General features: G+C 43.8%; 1 protein-coding gene across 1 annotated transcript; it reads right to left on the bottom strand.

Annotated features, from left to right (window-relative positions):
- Positions 1-214: 214 nt before the first annotated feature.
- Positions 215-11,674, bottom strand: PTGER4 (prostaglandin E receptor 4). Its single transcript, XM_007950529.2, has 2 exons — positions 10,799-11,674; positions 215-799 (listed from the first exon to the last, which is right to left on the bottom strand). Exons 1-2 carry the CDS (start codon positions 11,672-11,674, stop codon positions 215-217), a joined length of 1,461 nt encoding a protein of 486 aa, XP_007948720.1.
- Positions 11,675-14,568: the final 2,894 nt, after the last annotated feature.

The following is a 14,568-nucleotide window of genomic DNA, read 5'->3' on the forward strand; positions in this document are numbered from 1 at the left end:
TCATAGAGGTGTGGCAACCGATGTGCTTCAGTCCTTGGGACACATGTGAATCAAGCTGTTAGTTTGAAAAGTGCTCAAAAGCCAGGATGTTCTGTCATGTGACTCGTGGGATGAAAGTAGCCCTTCTGAGCACAAATAAATGCTTCATGTCTATGTCTATTGCACGGGATTTTGTAAGTTTCCAGAAAGAGTGCTGCATTTTTTCCTTTACCTACTATATACACTTTTCTGATAAGTTCAGTGTTTCATTGGGAAACGTGACTTGCAGGGAGTTCCCTTTAGGGGCAGACCCGGCCCTGCTGCTCCCACCAACCTCATCCACCAGTAAGACACTCTCGGAGTCCTGCCCCTGTGAGGAGTCCGAAGTCTCTGATATTCGCAAAGTCCTCAGTGAGGTGGTGTCTGTTTGGGCCAGGCCCGGCACGCCTGGAAGCAAATTCCTGCCCCCAAGCCCATTTTCGCTTAGTTCTGGAAGGTAAAGGAGGGTCTGAGATGTGCTGCTGATCTCCTTCAGCTCCCAAGAGAGGAAGGAGCGAGAGTGGCCGGACATGGCAGACGATGTTCTCCGGCTCTCTGAGCAGTTCTGGCCGGAGCGGTCTCTGCGGGCCCCGCCAATGCGGCAGAAGAGGCATTTGATCTTCTCTACTACTTTACTCAGCACTGTTTTCCGCAGGAGGATGTATATCCAGGGGTCCAGGATGGGGTTCACAGCAGCGATTCGGATGGCCTGCAAATCCGGGTTTTTGCTGATTTCTCCCTCCGAAACTGGCTGATATAACTGGTTGATAAACACCCGCACCTGCATGAATGAGATGTCCACGTTTACATTTTACCATTTAAGCAACTGGGAACCACTTAAATGGTACATTTTACCATTTAAGCAACTGGGAACATCTAACTTTAGCAACGTTTGGTAGCTATCCTCTTTTCTGGTACTAAGTGCTAAGAAAAGAGCAGCCTACACAATGAATCTCAGGAAAACCAGGATTTTGCAACTTGATTTATGTGTTAACACAACTGGAAGGAACCCTGGTGGCACAATGGTTACATGCATAGCTCTGGAACTCACCATTGGCTCCAAGGAAGAAAGGACCTGGTGATCTATTACCGTGAAGATTGCAGCCTGGTGTGGGGCAGTTCCACTCTGTCATGTAGGGTTGCTAGGAATCGGAACCACCTGACCGCAGGCACCAATACTTCAAATGTTTCTGTAACTATCTTATGTATACCTTCCCCACATCAAAGGCACTATGACATGATGGCAGTGGTTTTTTTTAAATAGGTGATGCAAATGTATGCATAAAGTCCTCTTGAGAAGCATTTTATCAACTCCATTTCTGTGAGTGCTTCAACATATTTATAATTTGCATGAAATATCTTGTCTTTTTCCCTGCCACAGAGCCATTGCTTTCCCTTATTCCAGCTTCCATTGTATATATTTTAAATGAAACTCATTTTCTAAGTCAAATGACCAGCTAATCTTTAAAGGAAGATAGGAAGAATATGCTGGAAACTTTTAAAACAATATCTAAATCTCCCTCTTCCAAAATAATCAGGGAATAGTATTTATTTTCTCTAAGATGCAAGTGTCTGTTCCCCAGTTACAGTAATCATTTGATGTTATCAGTTCTTCCTCTAACCCAGCGCCTTCTCCAATCCATTTCTACTAACTGCATTTTTCACCTTGATTTATCGCACCAGCCACCAAATTTGCCCTCCATCTCCAATTGCTCTCCTCTGCAATTCATCTTCCAACTGCCCCATGGAGACTATTTCTAAAACACAGATTTGATTATAATACTTAGCTTCTACATCTCCAATAGCTCCTCATTGCTTGCTGACTCATTTTGCTGATCTCTTAAGATTGGGTTCAAATGCCTCCAGTGAATCCATCTGAAACTCCAATCAGAATCAGTCCCTCCTCTATGGCTTTTTGATCCAATAAGTAGCCAAGTAGTAACAGAGACAGACCAGTAGAGATGGCAACTCTGCTTTTTTTGTGAACTGTTTTGGGGGCAAGAGCCAGGTATGGCAAGAGCAGGTATGGCTTAAATGAAGTAAACACAAGAAGACTCCAGTGGCCTATTGGCTATTTTGGAGTTTATTTTTGGCAGTTAAAAAGAAAATTACTCTTAATTTATTTACTCCCATTCTTTCATGCATTTAATGACTTAACTGTGAGTCAGCATTTAATGTGTGATACCCATTGTAATAGATTCTGGGGACAAAAAGTGACATTAAATATCCTCCTTGAACACAGAGTATAACATACAGTCCAGAAGAAAGGAAAGTAGGAAGAATTACTGCAGGGGAATTAAATGAAATGGATTAGTATATATAGGGAGGCGCAGCTAATCCTGATCTGGACTGGAGGATGTCAGAAGCTGCTTCCTGGAGCAGCAGAAAGTGCCTGATGGATGACTGGGAGTTTGCTAAATTTAGAAAGAAGGACATAACATTTTAGATAGAGGTAACTCCATGTGCAAAGTCATAGAAAAATGAAATGATATGCTGACATCTGGCAACATCAAATGATTCAATGAAGAGAGCATGAATTTGTATAAACCAAAGGAAGACTGTTACTGGATTCCTCTAAGAAGAAAAAGCACTTGTTAAATGTGCACTCTAAAATTCACCCTTAGAGTATTCATTTAATAATATTATTATTTTGCCTAGGTCTTACTTCTAATTCCAGTGGGATCATATATATGAAAATCTTATCTGTGATTCCTAGAGTAATAGTGGCTTCAGGATAATTGCCATTTGTCTTTGTGCCTTTATTATAGGTTAGGAAGAATAAGAGGTGAGTCTCACACCTAAAGATGATACATACAAACCATAAAACGGAGAAGAACTCACAAAAGTACATCTGGAGCTATTTAATGAGAGACAAATATTCCTCAATTTAATAAGACTTGAGAGCACTGCTACCTTACTACACGGTATAATCATATTCATGGTATATAAATCACCAGGAAAAAGTTAAATTTTGTTTTGTGTTTTCTTTTTGAAAATCCAGGGATGTAGAAGAGATATTTTAGAAAGCTATACAATTTGGGTAAAAGAAAGTTTACAATGTTTAAAGAAAGAAATTTAACGAATCTGGAAATTTCATCATACTGAATTAATAAGATATAACTGGATTTCAATTACTTCCTTAACTGGAATTTTTACTTTAATTAGGTATTGGTCCATAATCCCTTATCAAAAAATTTTCATTGTTGTTCATTTGTTGTTGTTTATTCATTTTGTGTTGTTTTGGGAACTCATTGATTTGCAAAACCTGATCTGAACTTATTTTGGCAACAAAACCTGAACTGAACAGACTGGGAGGATATTTAAAGTCTTCATTTATTCCATTTAGTGTTTGCACCAATCTCAGTTCTAATAGGGATGTTACATGTTATACAGACATTACTAAATTACTTTTCTAAAATCCAAGGAATTCTGAATCCTGAAACACTCTGGCCCTCAATGTTTTGGAGAAGGGAATATGGACCTATAAATCTCACAGAATAAAATGATCAAATGGCTAGAAATGAAATGAAACCAACACTTTAATCTCTAGAAAATGTGCTGTGATAAATGATAATATCAAGACAAAGCATGCTTGAGTTTTCACTTTTATAAAAGCTGGTAAAACGAAGTATCTTGGTTTATCTTTCTTGAGTCTCTCAGCTATGCCACACAGTTACTCCACACCTGCGGGACTCTTCTCAGATGACGTGTTATGAGACCCAGGCTACCTAAGGTCCTCCACCCAGGCCTCCAGATTCATACTGCTTCTTTTGTTCTACCAGCTGGCTTCCTGTTTAAGAAGTATATCCTGACTCTGAAATTACTGATAAAACACATGAGGAATTTATTATATTCACATCACATATTATGTTCCTGAGGGTAAAAGAAATGATGGATTAAAATCTGTTAGTATCATCAGGTCCTGTGTGTCACCTAAAAGAGACCTATGGCAGGGTCCAACTTGAGACTCCAACCCGCTAGGTGGCAGTCTTACTCCACTTGGAAGTTTCTGGTCCCACAGTGCACCCCTCCCACCCCCACCTCCACCCGCTGCCCAGTAGCATTTTGCAAGCCATCTCCAATACACTCAGCACAGAATCTTGGTTAAGTCTGAACTTAGTATTTCTGAATTGCTTTGTTGCTGGCTGCTTCTCCCACTACAACCTCAAAGGAAACATGGTTATTAGTGAAAGGAGGGGGATTTTTAATATAAAAGGAATGTAATTTTTTGATATAAAAGTAATGAAATTTGTTAAATAGTAAGGAATGTATTAGGAGTTAGCATACTATTTTTAAATTTGTGACCTTTTACAAAAGTCAGGATATTTGTTAAAAAAAATTAAAAAATTAAGAAACAAAACCTATTAATGAGGCTTTTATATCACAGGTGGTAAGAGGCAAGGAAAGAATTCTCTATCCACATCAGGAATTCACTTTGATTACTGGAGAAGAGCTAGAAAGGAAGCTGTGTTAAAGTATGTTCAATCTGAGAGTCCGTGGGGGCAGGAAGCTTACAGTTAGTGAAAGCCATTGAACCTAGTCATTTAATGCCATTTCAGCAAAGGGGAGCTCACGGGGTAGTTAAAGGGATGAATATATTAGATTGGACACCCTACTTCCATAGAGATACCGTCTCGGAAACCCAAGGAGGGGTTGCTCAACGGCAGAGAGTTTGGTTTGGTTTTTATTGACCAAGATTCAAAATTTAGGTAAACGTATTCCCAAGAGTTGGTTCAATTATTTGAAAAGAACCAATGCTAATGCCCATGGCTTTTTCTTATAACATATTGTCCATGGAGATATACTTCAAGTATGAAAAAAAAAAAAAAACCCAAAAAAACCAAAGGGAAAAAAAAAGGCAAAAGATGGTTAGAACTCTATCTACTTCATAATGGTGGACCAAAATATAGCAACGTCTGCTTCACTTTACAGGCTACTTGATATGCTGTCTCTGAAGGGACAAAGCCAGCTGATGCTGGGAACATCCACAGCAGCACTGCAATGTCATGTGGGCAGGGGAAAGCGGTTTTTGGCAATTCCTGTCCAACCAGCCTGATGTGCTGCACAGAAGGAGCCCATGCAGGCCATTCCCAGTGTTGGAAGAGTGTGCTGTTGATATAATAGAGCCTCTGAGTCAGGGGGAAATACCTTAAAAGAATTCACTGGACACAAATAAAATGAGACATATATGTTGTTGTTATGTGCCGTTAAGTTGGACCCGACTCAAAGTGACCCCTCCTTGGGTGTCCGAGGCAGTATCACTACGGAAGTAGATTGTCCAACCTTCCTTCCCAGGAGTGGCTGGTGGGTTTGAACCACCAGCCTTCTGGTTAGCAGTCAAGTGCCTTAGGCATACACTACCAGAGCTCCTATACTCTCCAATTTTAAAAGCTATGGCCTTTTTCTTCATAACTGCATATTTGTGCACATGGCTTACCAATAATACGGGGTTACATTCTAGTATTCTGAAGTTACTAAGATTGAAGAGAGATTATAGTTCAGGAACATAAAAAGCACAGATTGGACCATAACTTGGAGAAAATATGATAAATTCAAAAGAAGATGAGACCGCAGAAAAGCTTTAAGGGAGGCCGCACCTCATCCCTAAGGAGCTTTGGTGGTGTAGTAGTTAAGGCATTTGGCATTTGGCTGCTGAACAAAAGGTCAGTGGTTCGAAACCACCAGAGGCTCTGTGGAAGAAAGATCAGGCAGTCTGCTTCCGTAAAGACTTACAGTCTTGGGCCTCGGTGAATTGGAATTGACTTGATGGCATTGTGCTTGGCACCTTATCCTTGGATGGTGCAAATCATTAACATGCTTGGCTGCTAACCAAAAGGTCAGAGGTTCAAGTCTACTGAGAGGCACCTGGGAAAAAAAGCCCGGTGATCTATTTCTTAAAATCCAGTCACTGAAAACCCTATGAAAGTTCTCAGTTCTCAGTTCTCTTCCGACACACACAGGGTCTCACTTCTCTTCTGACACACACAGGGTCATCATGAGTTAGAGTCAACTTGACAGCAACTGGTCTACATTGCAGGGGTGAAATTCCAAACTTTGGAATCAAACTGACCTCTGTTCCCATCCTGGCTCTGCTTCTTATGATTTATGATACATTGTTAAGTGCTTAGTGTCGTATCCAGCGCGTAATGTATATGTTGATTGTCAGTGCTTTTTCTGTAACCCGTATGTGGAAACTTGGCCTCTCTGGAATATATCAATAATTGAAAACCACAGTGCAGAGGTAACTTTGGGGCATGGCTAACGACATGGTATCAAAAACATGTACTTCCTGCTTAAGAAAAACCTGTTGGCAGGACATATCTAACTGAAGAACGTTGAAATCCTGATTCGACAGATATAGTAATTAACTGTCAAACTTGTAACTGGATTTATGCTACTTGTTCTGTTCCAAGCACATAAAAGGTATTATCCGTGGGCGCTCAGTTATCTAACTTCCTTGTGAAGAGTCCAAAATTGACACAGCTGTTACTAGAAGTTGTTAACACTTCTGTTTAATCACACACACACATACACACACACACAATGTTTAAGCAAAGGTTAGTGGAAAGAGTATTCGACTGGGTGGGAATGTGAGAGAGCTTGATTCTTGTTCCTTCTGGGTCACTAACTGACCATTTATTGCAGGCAAGTCATTTAATATAGGGTCAGCAATTCTTTTCTTAAATCTCCAACGTTCAGCATTCTAATAGGAGACTATAAGAATCACTTCAGCTCTGGGGAAAGCAATCTTGTTAGTAAGATGTTCATTAAAACCAAGGCTTGACAGGCCAGCATGGTGAAAGAGCAGGAGACTATGATCTACCCAACAGAAAAACCCAACCCAACCCACTGCTATGGAGTCGATTCTGACTCATGGCGACCCCCATTGGCTTTCTGAGGTGGTAAAGCTTTATGGGAGTAGACTGCCCCGTCTTCCTTCCCTGGAGTAGCTGGTGGGTTTGAACCGCCAACCTTCTGGTTAGCAGTCAAGTGCCTTAGGCACTACACTGCCAGAGCCACAGTCACTCAGTAAGTTATAGAATGACTTAAATTCTTCTGCAGCTCAGGAAACTGAGGTGTGCAGAGAGGGTGAAAACATCTGCCTACCCTACTTTCTTCCGAGGGCATTTTCAGGAATCAGATGGGACTGTTAGCTGATATTCTGTCGTCTTCACGGTACCGCACTACTAGCAGGTCTGCGATTTCACGCTACAAGGAAAAACTGCTTCTAGGAATTGCTGTTTCTTAATTTAGCCAGTTTTATTAAAAAATAAATACTTCAGGCTCTGCTGTAAGTGTACTCAAACTGATGGCATTAATGCTGTACCTATAAATCTTATCTGAAATCCCATCAGTTGCGTTGTATGACTGCTTCCAATTTGCCTACAGTAAACACAAGTGTTTGTATTTACAAAGTTTTCTTTTGCCTTTGGAAACCTTTGCTGACCCATGCTGGTGAAAGACTTTATAGAGACAACTAGTTTATAATAAGCAACCAGATAAACACTCACAGGAAGCTATTTTCCTAAGGATGTACCCAAACAAGGCACAAGATTAATCAAATTGGCTGTTCTGCTTCTTACAGAGATGAGTACTTTCTATGTTAGAATAAGGAGAGAGAAAAGGAGGAAACAAGCAACAAATACAGCCTTCCTATCTTGCCTATGTATGGAGAAATGCCTTTCCAAAGACTACAGCATAACTGTTTGGCCCTGAGGCAAAACATTCGATTAGAATTCTTATCTTAATGTTCAAAAATTAGGCAAAATTAACTGCAAAATTAGGCACCAGAAGTTAATCTAGCTACAGCACTTACTACTGTGACCTTGCAAGGCTGTCCTGCTTGTATCTCTCCAAAGCATCAACCCTTTTTATCTAAAATGTAGTTCTTCCATTTCTTCAGCTTCTTCTGTATTTCAAAAATACCTAAGACTGAGGATAATTAGAATGGAAGGTTGGGCAATCTACTTCCATAGTGATACTGCCTCAGAAATCCAAGGAGGGGTCGCTATGAGTCCGGTCCGACTCGAGGGCACATAACAACAACAACAACAAATGCAATACCACCTCCCCACTGATCTTGTCATATGATGCTCCTTGTAGATTTGATTTATACTTTCTTTGTTTATTGATTATGCCTCTTGTCAGAAGACTTTTGTAGGCTTAGTACAATTCCTTATATCCATAAGTGATTTCCCAACCATTCTCAAATTTCCATTCTAAGCTTAGCTCTGTTATGGGACACACATATTCTGGATAAAAAATCATAATTTACTTTTTATACTAAACTCAATGTCAATCATCACAAGAGTCACTGTAGCTTTTTTTTCCCCTCAAAACTTTATACCAACATTTTGCTGCTTTTCAGCAGCTGTTCATTTTCCTATTACACTGTATCAAGCTTTCTGAAATTCCACGTGAACTCTACTTGCTTTCTTAGCCTTTCCAAGGTATTTTAAATGGTTGGAAGGCTTGGAATTCCCTCAAATGAGATTAGCAACCTGTGATCTGATAAAGTTAAACTAGACACTTCATTGCTTCCCCAGAAAAGAAAGTAGGTCCAAATGCTTTAAATGTTATGGTTTACAAGCTTGAATCTCATACTACAATATGAATATGAGAAACATGAAAAAACCAAAAAATGGTAAGAGAAGGTGAGGAAGACTGATTGTGGATATCAGTCTTGGGATTCTTTCAGTAACGCTGTACTATGGGTGGCTGAGAAGAATAATGACCCCCTTACTTATCACTAATTTACAACTCAATTTATTCCAAAGGCAGATTATCAGTAACTAAAACTAAAGGCTAAAAACTGAAGCTACACTACTTGTTCCGTTGCTTATTTCTTACAAAGGCACGTAAATGCTTTACTAACGTGATTACGTTTTAGCTGAGCTGGTTTCGGTTTTCAAGAGGAAAGCACTTACTATCTACTGTAAGTATCTGAGAATATATAGAGTACATAGTATGTTTTCTTAGTTACAATGTAGGTAATTTGCAAACAACTCATACAGCTCCTATGATTTCTTGCCTTCAGTTCCTCAAATAATTTCAAAGTCTTTGTGATAAATAGCCCTGCCCCTCAGGGCTAGGTCTACCCTTGGGTGAATTAAGCTGTTTATGCTTCTCTAGAAGCTGGAAGAAAACACTTCATCTGTGACTGTGCACTGATCAGTAGCTTCACATGGTTACTTCCAACCAAAACAGTGACCAAGTATGTGCATGTCACTAACCTTCTAACTCTTAATTCCTCAGTTCCTTAAAGTGGATGTTCTGTAAATAACAACCACTCACTTTGTCATTTACTGTTCTGTAAAACATGAGGCAGAGACTGGAGAACTGGGCCCCAGAAGAAGCTGAGCTGTTTCTTTGAAAATCTCACTTAATTCTGAGTTACCATTACAGATAGTAAAATATATTTATGCAGCTTAAGTGTGACTTAATTCTGTAAATTACACTGAGTCCTGGAATGGTTTAAAGACTTTTCTGGCCAATTATATTTACTTTTGTTTATACAAATTGGCAAGAAGCTACTGTATGCTGGCTTCCAGCCACCTCTAAGTTCCTTCCATTTTCAGTCACTTGTATCAGAGATGTAATATTTTTATAATAAAGAGCACTGGGCAGTGTTAATAAGGGTCAGAAAGGAATAATAGCTCATCAAATTTATTTTCTCTTGCTCCCAACTAGTACAAGAAAGAGCTTGCTCCCAACTAGCGTAAAACTGTCAATTCAGAAAGTCATCATTTTCTGAGTAGGTAGTAGTTTTGAATTTCCAGGAATTCGGTGTTGTGAGATATTGGAAAACTCAGAACTAATTGGTTTCAGGAGAAACTCTGGATAAAGTATTAAGTTCAACCGATCATCTGCTTCTGGTTCTGTTTTAAACAAAGGCATTGTAGATGACTAAGTAACTTCTGGACCTTTTTGCTGGCAATATTTGAAAAATTAATGCAAAGGCAGTTTTAAAGAAGATGTTGTCCAAAAATTGAAGTGGGCCAAAACGCAAACTGACACACTGGAGGAAGGCCTAAATTAGAAGTGCTCTAAGAGGGAGACATGATGTAATCTTACATGGGTAGGTTTTGGAGTCAGATGGGCCTAAGGTTCATCACAGGCTTTAGGGCTTTGCTTTGGCAATGAATACAACCACCTCTGAACTTCAGTGTCTCTATAATGGTATTACACCTATACTACAAGGCATCTAAAATCTCTCCTAGGTCTAAAATTCTAACATTCTACATAAATCAAAACTTCCCAAAACCATTCTCCTAAGAAACTGTGTACAAGACAGAGACAGCCACCTGACATTTCAGGAGGACGGGGCTGTCACATTCCTTTGCTTTCCTCTCCACACCTGGCAGAGGGCAAGCATTTATTTCCCTAGAGGGCTCAAGGCCAATATTAGGCGGCAAAGGGTTAGGGCTGCGCCGGGAAGGAAGGAAATCAAGGAAATCTAGCTTCCTGGGAAAGAAATTAAGGGATGTAGGGGAAGTTCGGGAGCTCTGCTGGCGTAGTGCCTAAGGCATTTGACTGCTAACCAGAAGGCTGGCGGTTCAAACCCACCAGCCACTCCTCAGATAGAAGGTTGGGCAATGTACTTCCCTAGCGATCCTGCCTCGGAAACCCAAGAAGGGGTCGCTATGAGGGGAAATTCACTTGTCTCAGTAGGGGCAGAGTTTAACGTGGGTCTTGCCTGCACTGAGAAGGAATCAAACGGGAAGAAGGAGCGAATGGGAGGGAGTGGACGTGGGGTAAAGCCCCAGCCCGGGCCACTCACCACTAGCGGGATGGAGCAGATGAGTACCACCAGAGAAGTGGCAATGAGTAAGATGACCATCTGGATCTCGGCGCCCGCTATTCGGCGGAAACTACGGCGGCGCCGAAAGTCTCGGAGGCGCGGCAGGGCTGGGGAGGTGGCGGCGAGATTGCCTCGGCAGGTTGCGGACGCCACGGCGGTGGCTGCCGTGTGGTGCTGCTCGGTCCCCAGCGATGTGCGGCGCATGAACTGGCGGTGCATGCGGAGCAGCGCGCCACAGACGAGCAGGTTGCAGAGCACGGTGGCTAGGATGAGGAAGGAGCTGAAGCCGGCGTACATGTAGGAGAAGGCAGCGTGCGCCGTCACGTTGGTGGTCCAGTCGATGAAGCACCAGGTGTCTGGGTATTGCAGCCGCGAGCTGCCGAGGCCCATGTTGGGCAGCGCACAGAAAAGCACGTTGGACACATAGACAGCGAAGAGTGTGAGCCCGGCCAGCCGCTTGTCCACATAGTGGCTGTAGAAGTAGGCGTGGTTGATGGCCAGGTAGCGCTCGATGCTCATGGCACAGATGATGCTGAGGCCCGACAGGCTGAAGAAAAGCAGGATGAAGGTGCTGTACTCGCACAGTTCCTCACCCCCGGGCCATTGCCCCTTCACGTACGTGGCAATGGTCACCGGGCTCACCAGTAACGTGCCCAGCAAGTCGGTGACTGCCAGTCCGCATACCAACGTGTAGAAGGTCGTCTCCTTCTGCTCCTTGCGCGACTTGCACAGCACCACGATGGCCACCAGGTTGCCCACCACGCCGAAGATGAACATCACCGCCGGGATGGTCACTGGGTTGCTCGGACGGCCCGGGATAAAGGAGGCGGACGCATTGGCCCCAGAGATGGACATGGTGATGGCCGGTGGTGCGCAGCCCTGAGGGTGCGAGGCCGGGTCTAGGGATGATAAGAGAGACAAAGGCGCCGGTCAGCAGAAATGTTCACTCGGAAGGTGTTCAGATCCGGGGAGGAACTCGAGTCTGCGTTGTAGACTGTAGTCACTTAACAACGATGGCGACCAGAATCTCCAGGCTCCCAGTACGTCCTGGAAAAAGCACCACTCAACTGACATTAATATTCATAAGCTGAGGCTCCCATTCCCTTCTCCTCCCCCAACGCAACTCTCTCCACTGCCAAGATGAACAAGACCCATCTCACGGGAAAAGTGGCTGGCTATTGTTATTCCCGACAGAACCTGAGTCAATAAAATTCTCATTGGAAACAAGTTACGGAAGACAAGTTGCACAGCGCTCTCTCCCCACCCTGCTTGCCCCGGGGAGCGCCCAGTCACCGCGCTCTCCGGTCCGCGCTCCCAGCCCCATCTCACCTGTGGCAGCCCGGTGGGTCCCCAGAGTCCCCCCTCTGATGTACTGAACACGCCTCCAACCTACCCCTCAGCGTCGCCCCACTCAGTCCGGGTTTGGCCAAGCCTTTGCCTTCTCAGAGCCGAGTTTCAGTAACTGCCAATTTTCAGGAACTGGGTTCAGAGTGACCAGCTTTCAAAAAATTTTGTGAACCGGAGCAGTCAGTGGGATGACTTAATGAAGGCTGGTTTGAGATTTCTTATTTGATTTTCCTCCAAAGATAAGTCCCAGCTTTGTGGAGCCCGCAAATGTCCGCTCAGGTGTGTGTGGTCGCGCGCGCAGGTGACACCGAGGTTTCGTCCCCGCTCTAGCGGCCCTCCTCTCCAGCCGCTGGCAGCTAGGGCTGCTACCGAGGCTGACTGCTGCCGCTGCGGTGACTCCTGGTGCCCTGGGGGACGCTCAGGGTCTGCTCAGCCTGGGGCTCTAACATGGGGTAGATCATCTTCCTATCTGACTGCCGGCTGCGAGCTCCGCTCTCGCCCTTCCAGCCTCTGCACAAACTTTTTTCCAGCTTCAAATTTCCCTGGCGGAGGCGGAGACAGGCGGAGCGCGGCCCGGGCGCCCATTGGCTGGACTGGAAGGGGAGGGACGCGCCTCGATAGCCCGCAGCCAGCGGCTGCGGCTCTTTCAGGAAGCGAGGAGGGGCGGGGGCAGGCGGAAGGCTGTTAGGTCCCGCCGCGCCGCCGGGGGGCGGCTTCCCGCGGCTTTCCTGCTCTCCTGGGGCTGGGGATCCCGGAGCTACTGCAGTCGTGCTTCCCGCTGATGGTGCGCTGAGGCTCCCACCAGCGGGGACGCCGGGAAGTCCTCATGCTTTCCCGGGCACCTTGTTAGCCTCTTCTCTACTCTGCTTCGGTGCGCCAGCGCTGAAACCAGGCCCTATCCCTGCAAATCCTCGCAATTTCTGTCCGTGGGTCCCCACATTCGGATTCGGGGTGGGTGGGCAAGTGCTTTAAGAGTCTACCTTGGAGCATCTGGTAGGGGTCTGGTGGAAGGAGGTGGGGTGTGTGTAGGGGCAAGCGTGCGTGTCTCCGGGTTCGACTTGGGTGCGTGCAGCGAACGTAGGGGGTGGATGGGCGGGTAGGTGCTTGGGAGGGGAAACTACGAAGACTCCAACCTCTCACCATAAAAGGAGTTAGTTGGCAGTGCCCAGTCACATGGCTGAAACCGGTGGCTGTGGAGAGAGACGGCCCGCCCGCACAACATGGCCGAATTGGTGAAGGTGGGATGGCCGCCTGTCTCTAGCAGGGGAGACCTTTTTCTCTTGGTGGGCACTTTCTGAAAGGAAGTGTAGACTGAACACGTGGCTTTGGCCCTGGCCTTGTTGCGTTCTTGTTAGAACATTCTTGTTCACCACGGATCCCTTGAAAGGCTAATGGAAAGGGAGAGGGGCGGTTTCCAGCCATTACCTACATGGTTAATTCTTGGAAAAGCCTATTCGCTGGACTCTTTTCTTTGAATTTTAGTTTGCCTTCTCGTCTCATAGAGAACAATTTTCCTGTGTACTCACAGTGCACTTCTTCCTACTCTTGTTTCCTGAATACTAAAACAAAATGATTGTAAAACTTCATGGAGTAATTAAAATCACCTCACCATTTTTTTTTTTTTTTTTAACATCAGGTGAGTTGTGTGGGTTTTCACATAATTTAAATTCTTAGAAGAACTTCTCTCTGCTTGCATTGTACATATATTTTAACATCTTGCATCTGATCAGAGAGTAAGGGAAGAATTGGTAGGTGCCACTGAGGCAGTTCCCACTCATAGGGATCTCGTGCACAACGAACAAAACCGTGCTCGGCCCTGCGCCATCCTCAAATGAATAACTAGGTCTTTTAATATGATAAACTGGCACCGATATCTTAAGTGCTATTTCATGAATGAACAAACCTCTTAAAAATTTGTCTGCTTCTCCACTTTCAGTAACAAGAATGAGAGAAATAAAAAGAGCATTCTGGATTTCATCTAATTATAGGACATAAAGTATCTAGGGCCACAGTTGCATAAGGCACCATATGGATATATTAATATATTATCATTCTATTTATATGATTTTCCTCATAAATGTTAGGGATCCAGAAGACAAAAAATGCATTTGTTAGCCAATCTAGATAGACCCTAACTTGATGGGTTACTTTGCGTGATTCATTCCCTTGATTCCCTTGTAGTCAGTTCTTTCTTAAGTCCAATTCAAGTTTCCCCTGCTAGCCAAAAGTAGAGTCTTCCTTAGGAAATCTTTCTTAAGCCCAAAAGGCAGAACGTGAAGAAGCAATTACCATCAATTTATGTGGGAAAAATTTTTGAATGATCCTAGACCCAAAAATAACCTACCGAATTATACCAAATAACACATAAAACCTGACATAACACTACCATGTAGTGTTCACAG

The sequence above is a fragment of the Orycteropus afer genome, unplaced genomic scaffold, assembly GCF_000298275.1.
Source record: "Orycteropus afer afer isolate SDZICR_OR568_19922 unplaced genomic scaffold, OryAfe1.0 scaffold00275, whole genome shotgun sequence".
Lineage (NCBI taxonomy): Eukaryota > Metazoa > Chordata > Mammalia > Tubulidentata > Orycteropodidae > Orycteropus > Orycteropus afer.

Coding starts and splice junctions, on each gene's coding strand:
- PTGER4 (XM_007950529.2), bottom strand. CDS start 11,674: ATGTCCATCTCTGGGGCCAATGCGTCCGCCTCCTTTATCCCGGGCCGT. Junction 800..10,798: donor TCTGCTCCATCCCGCTAGTG/GTGAGTGGCCCG, acceptor TCATTCATGCAG/GTGCGGGTGTTTATCAACCA.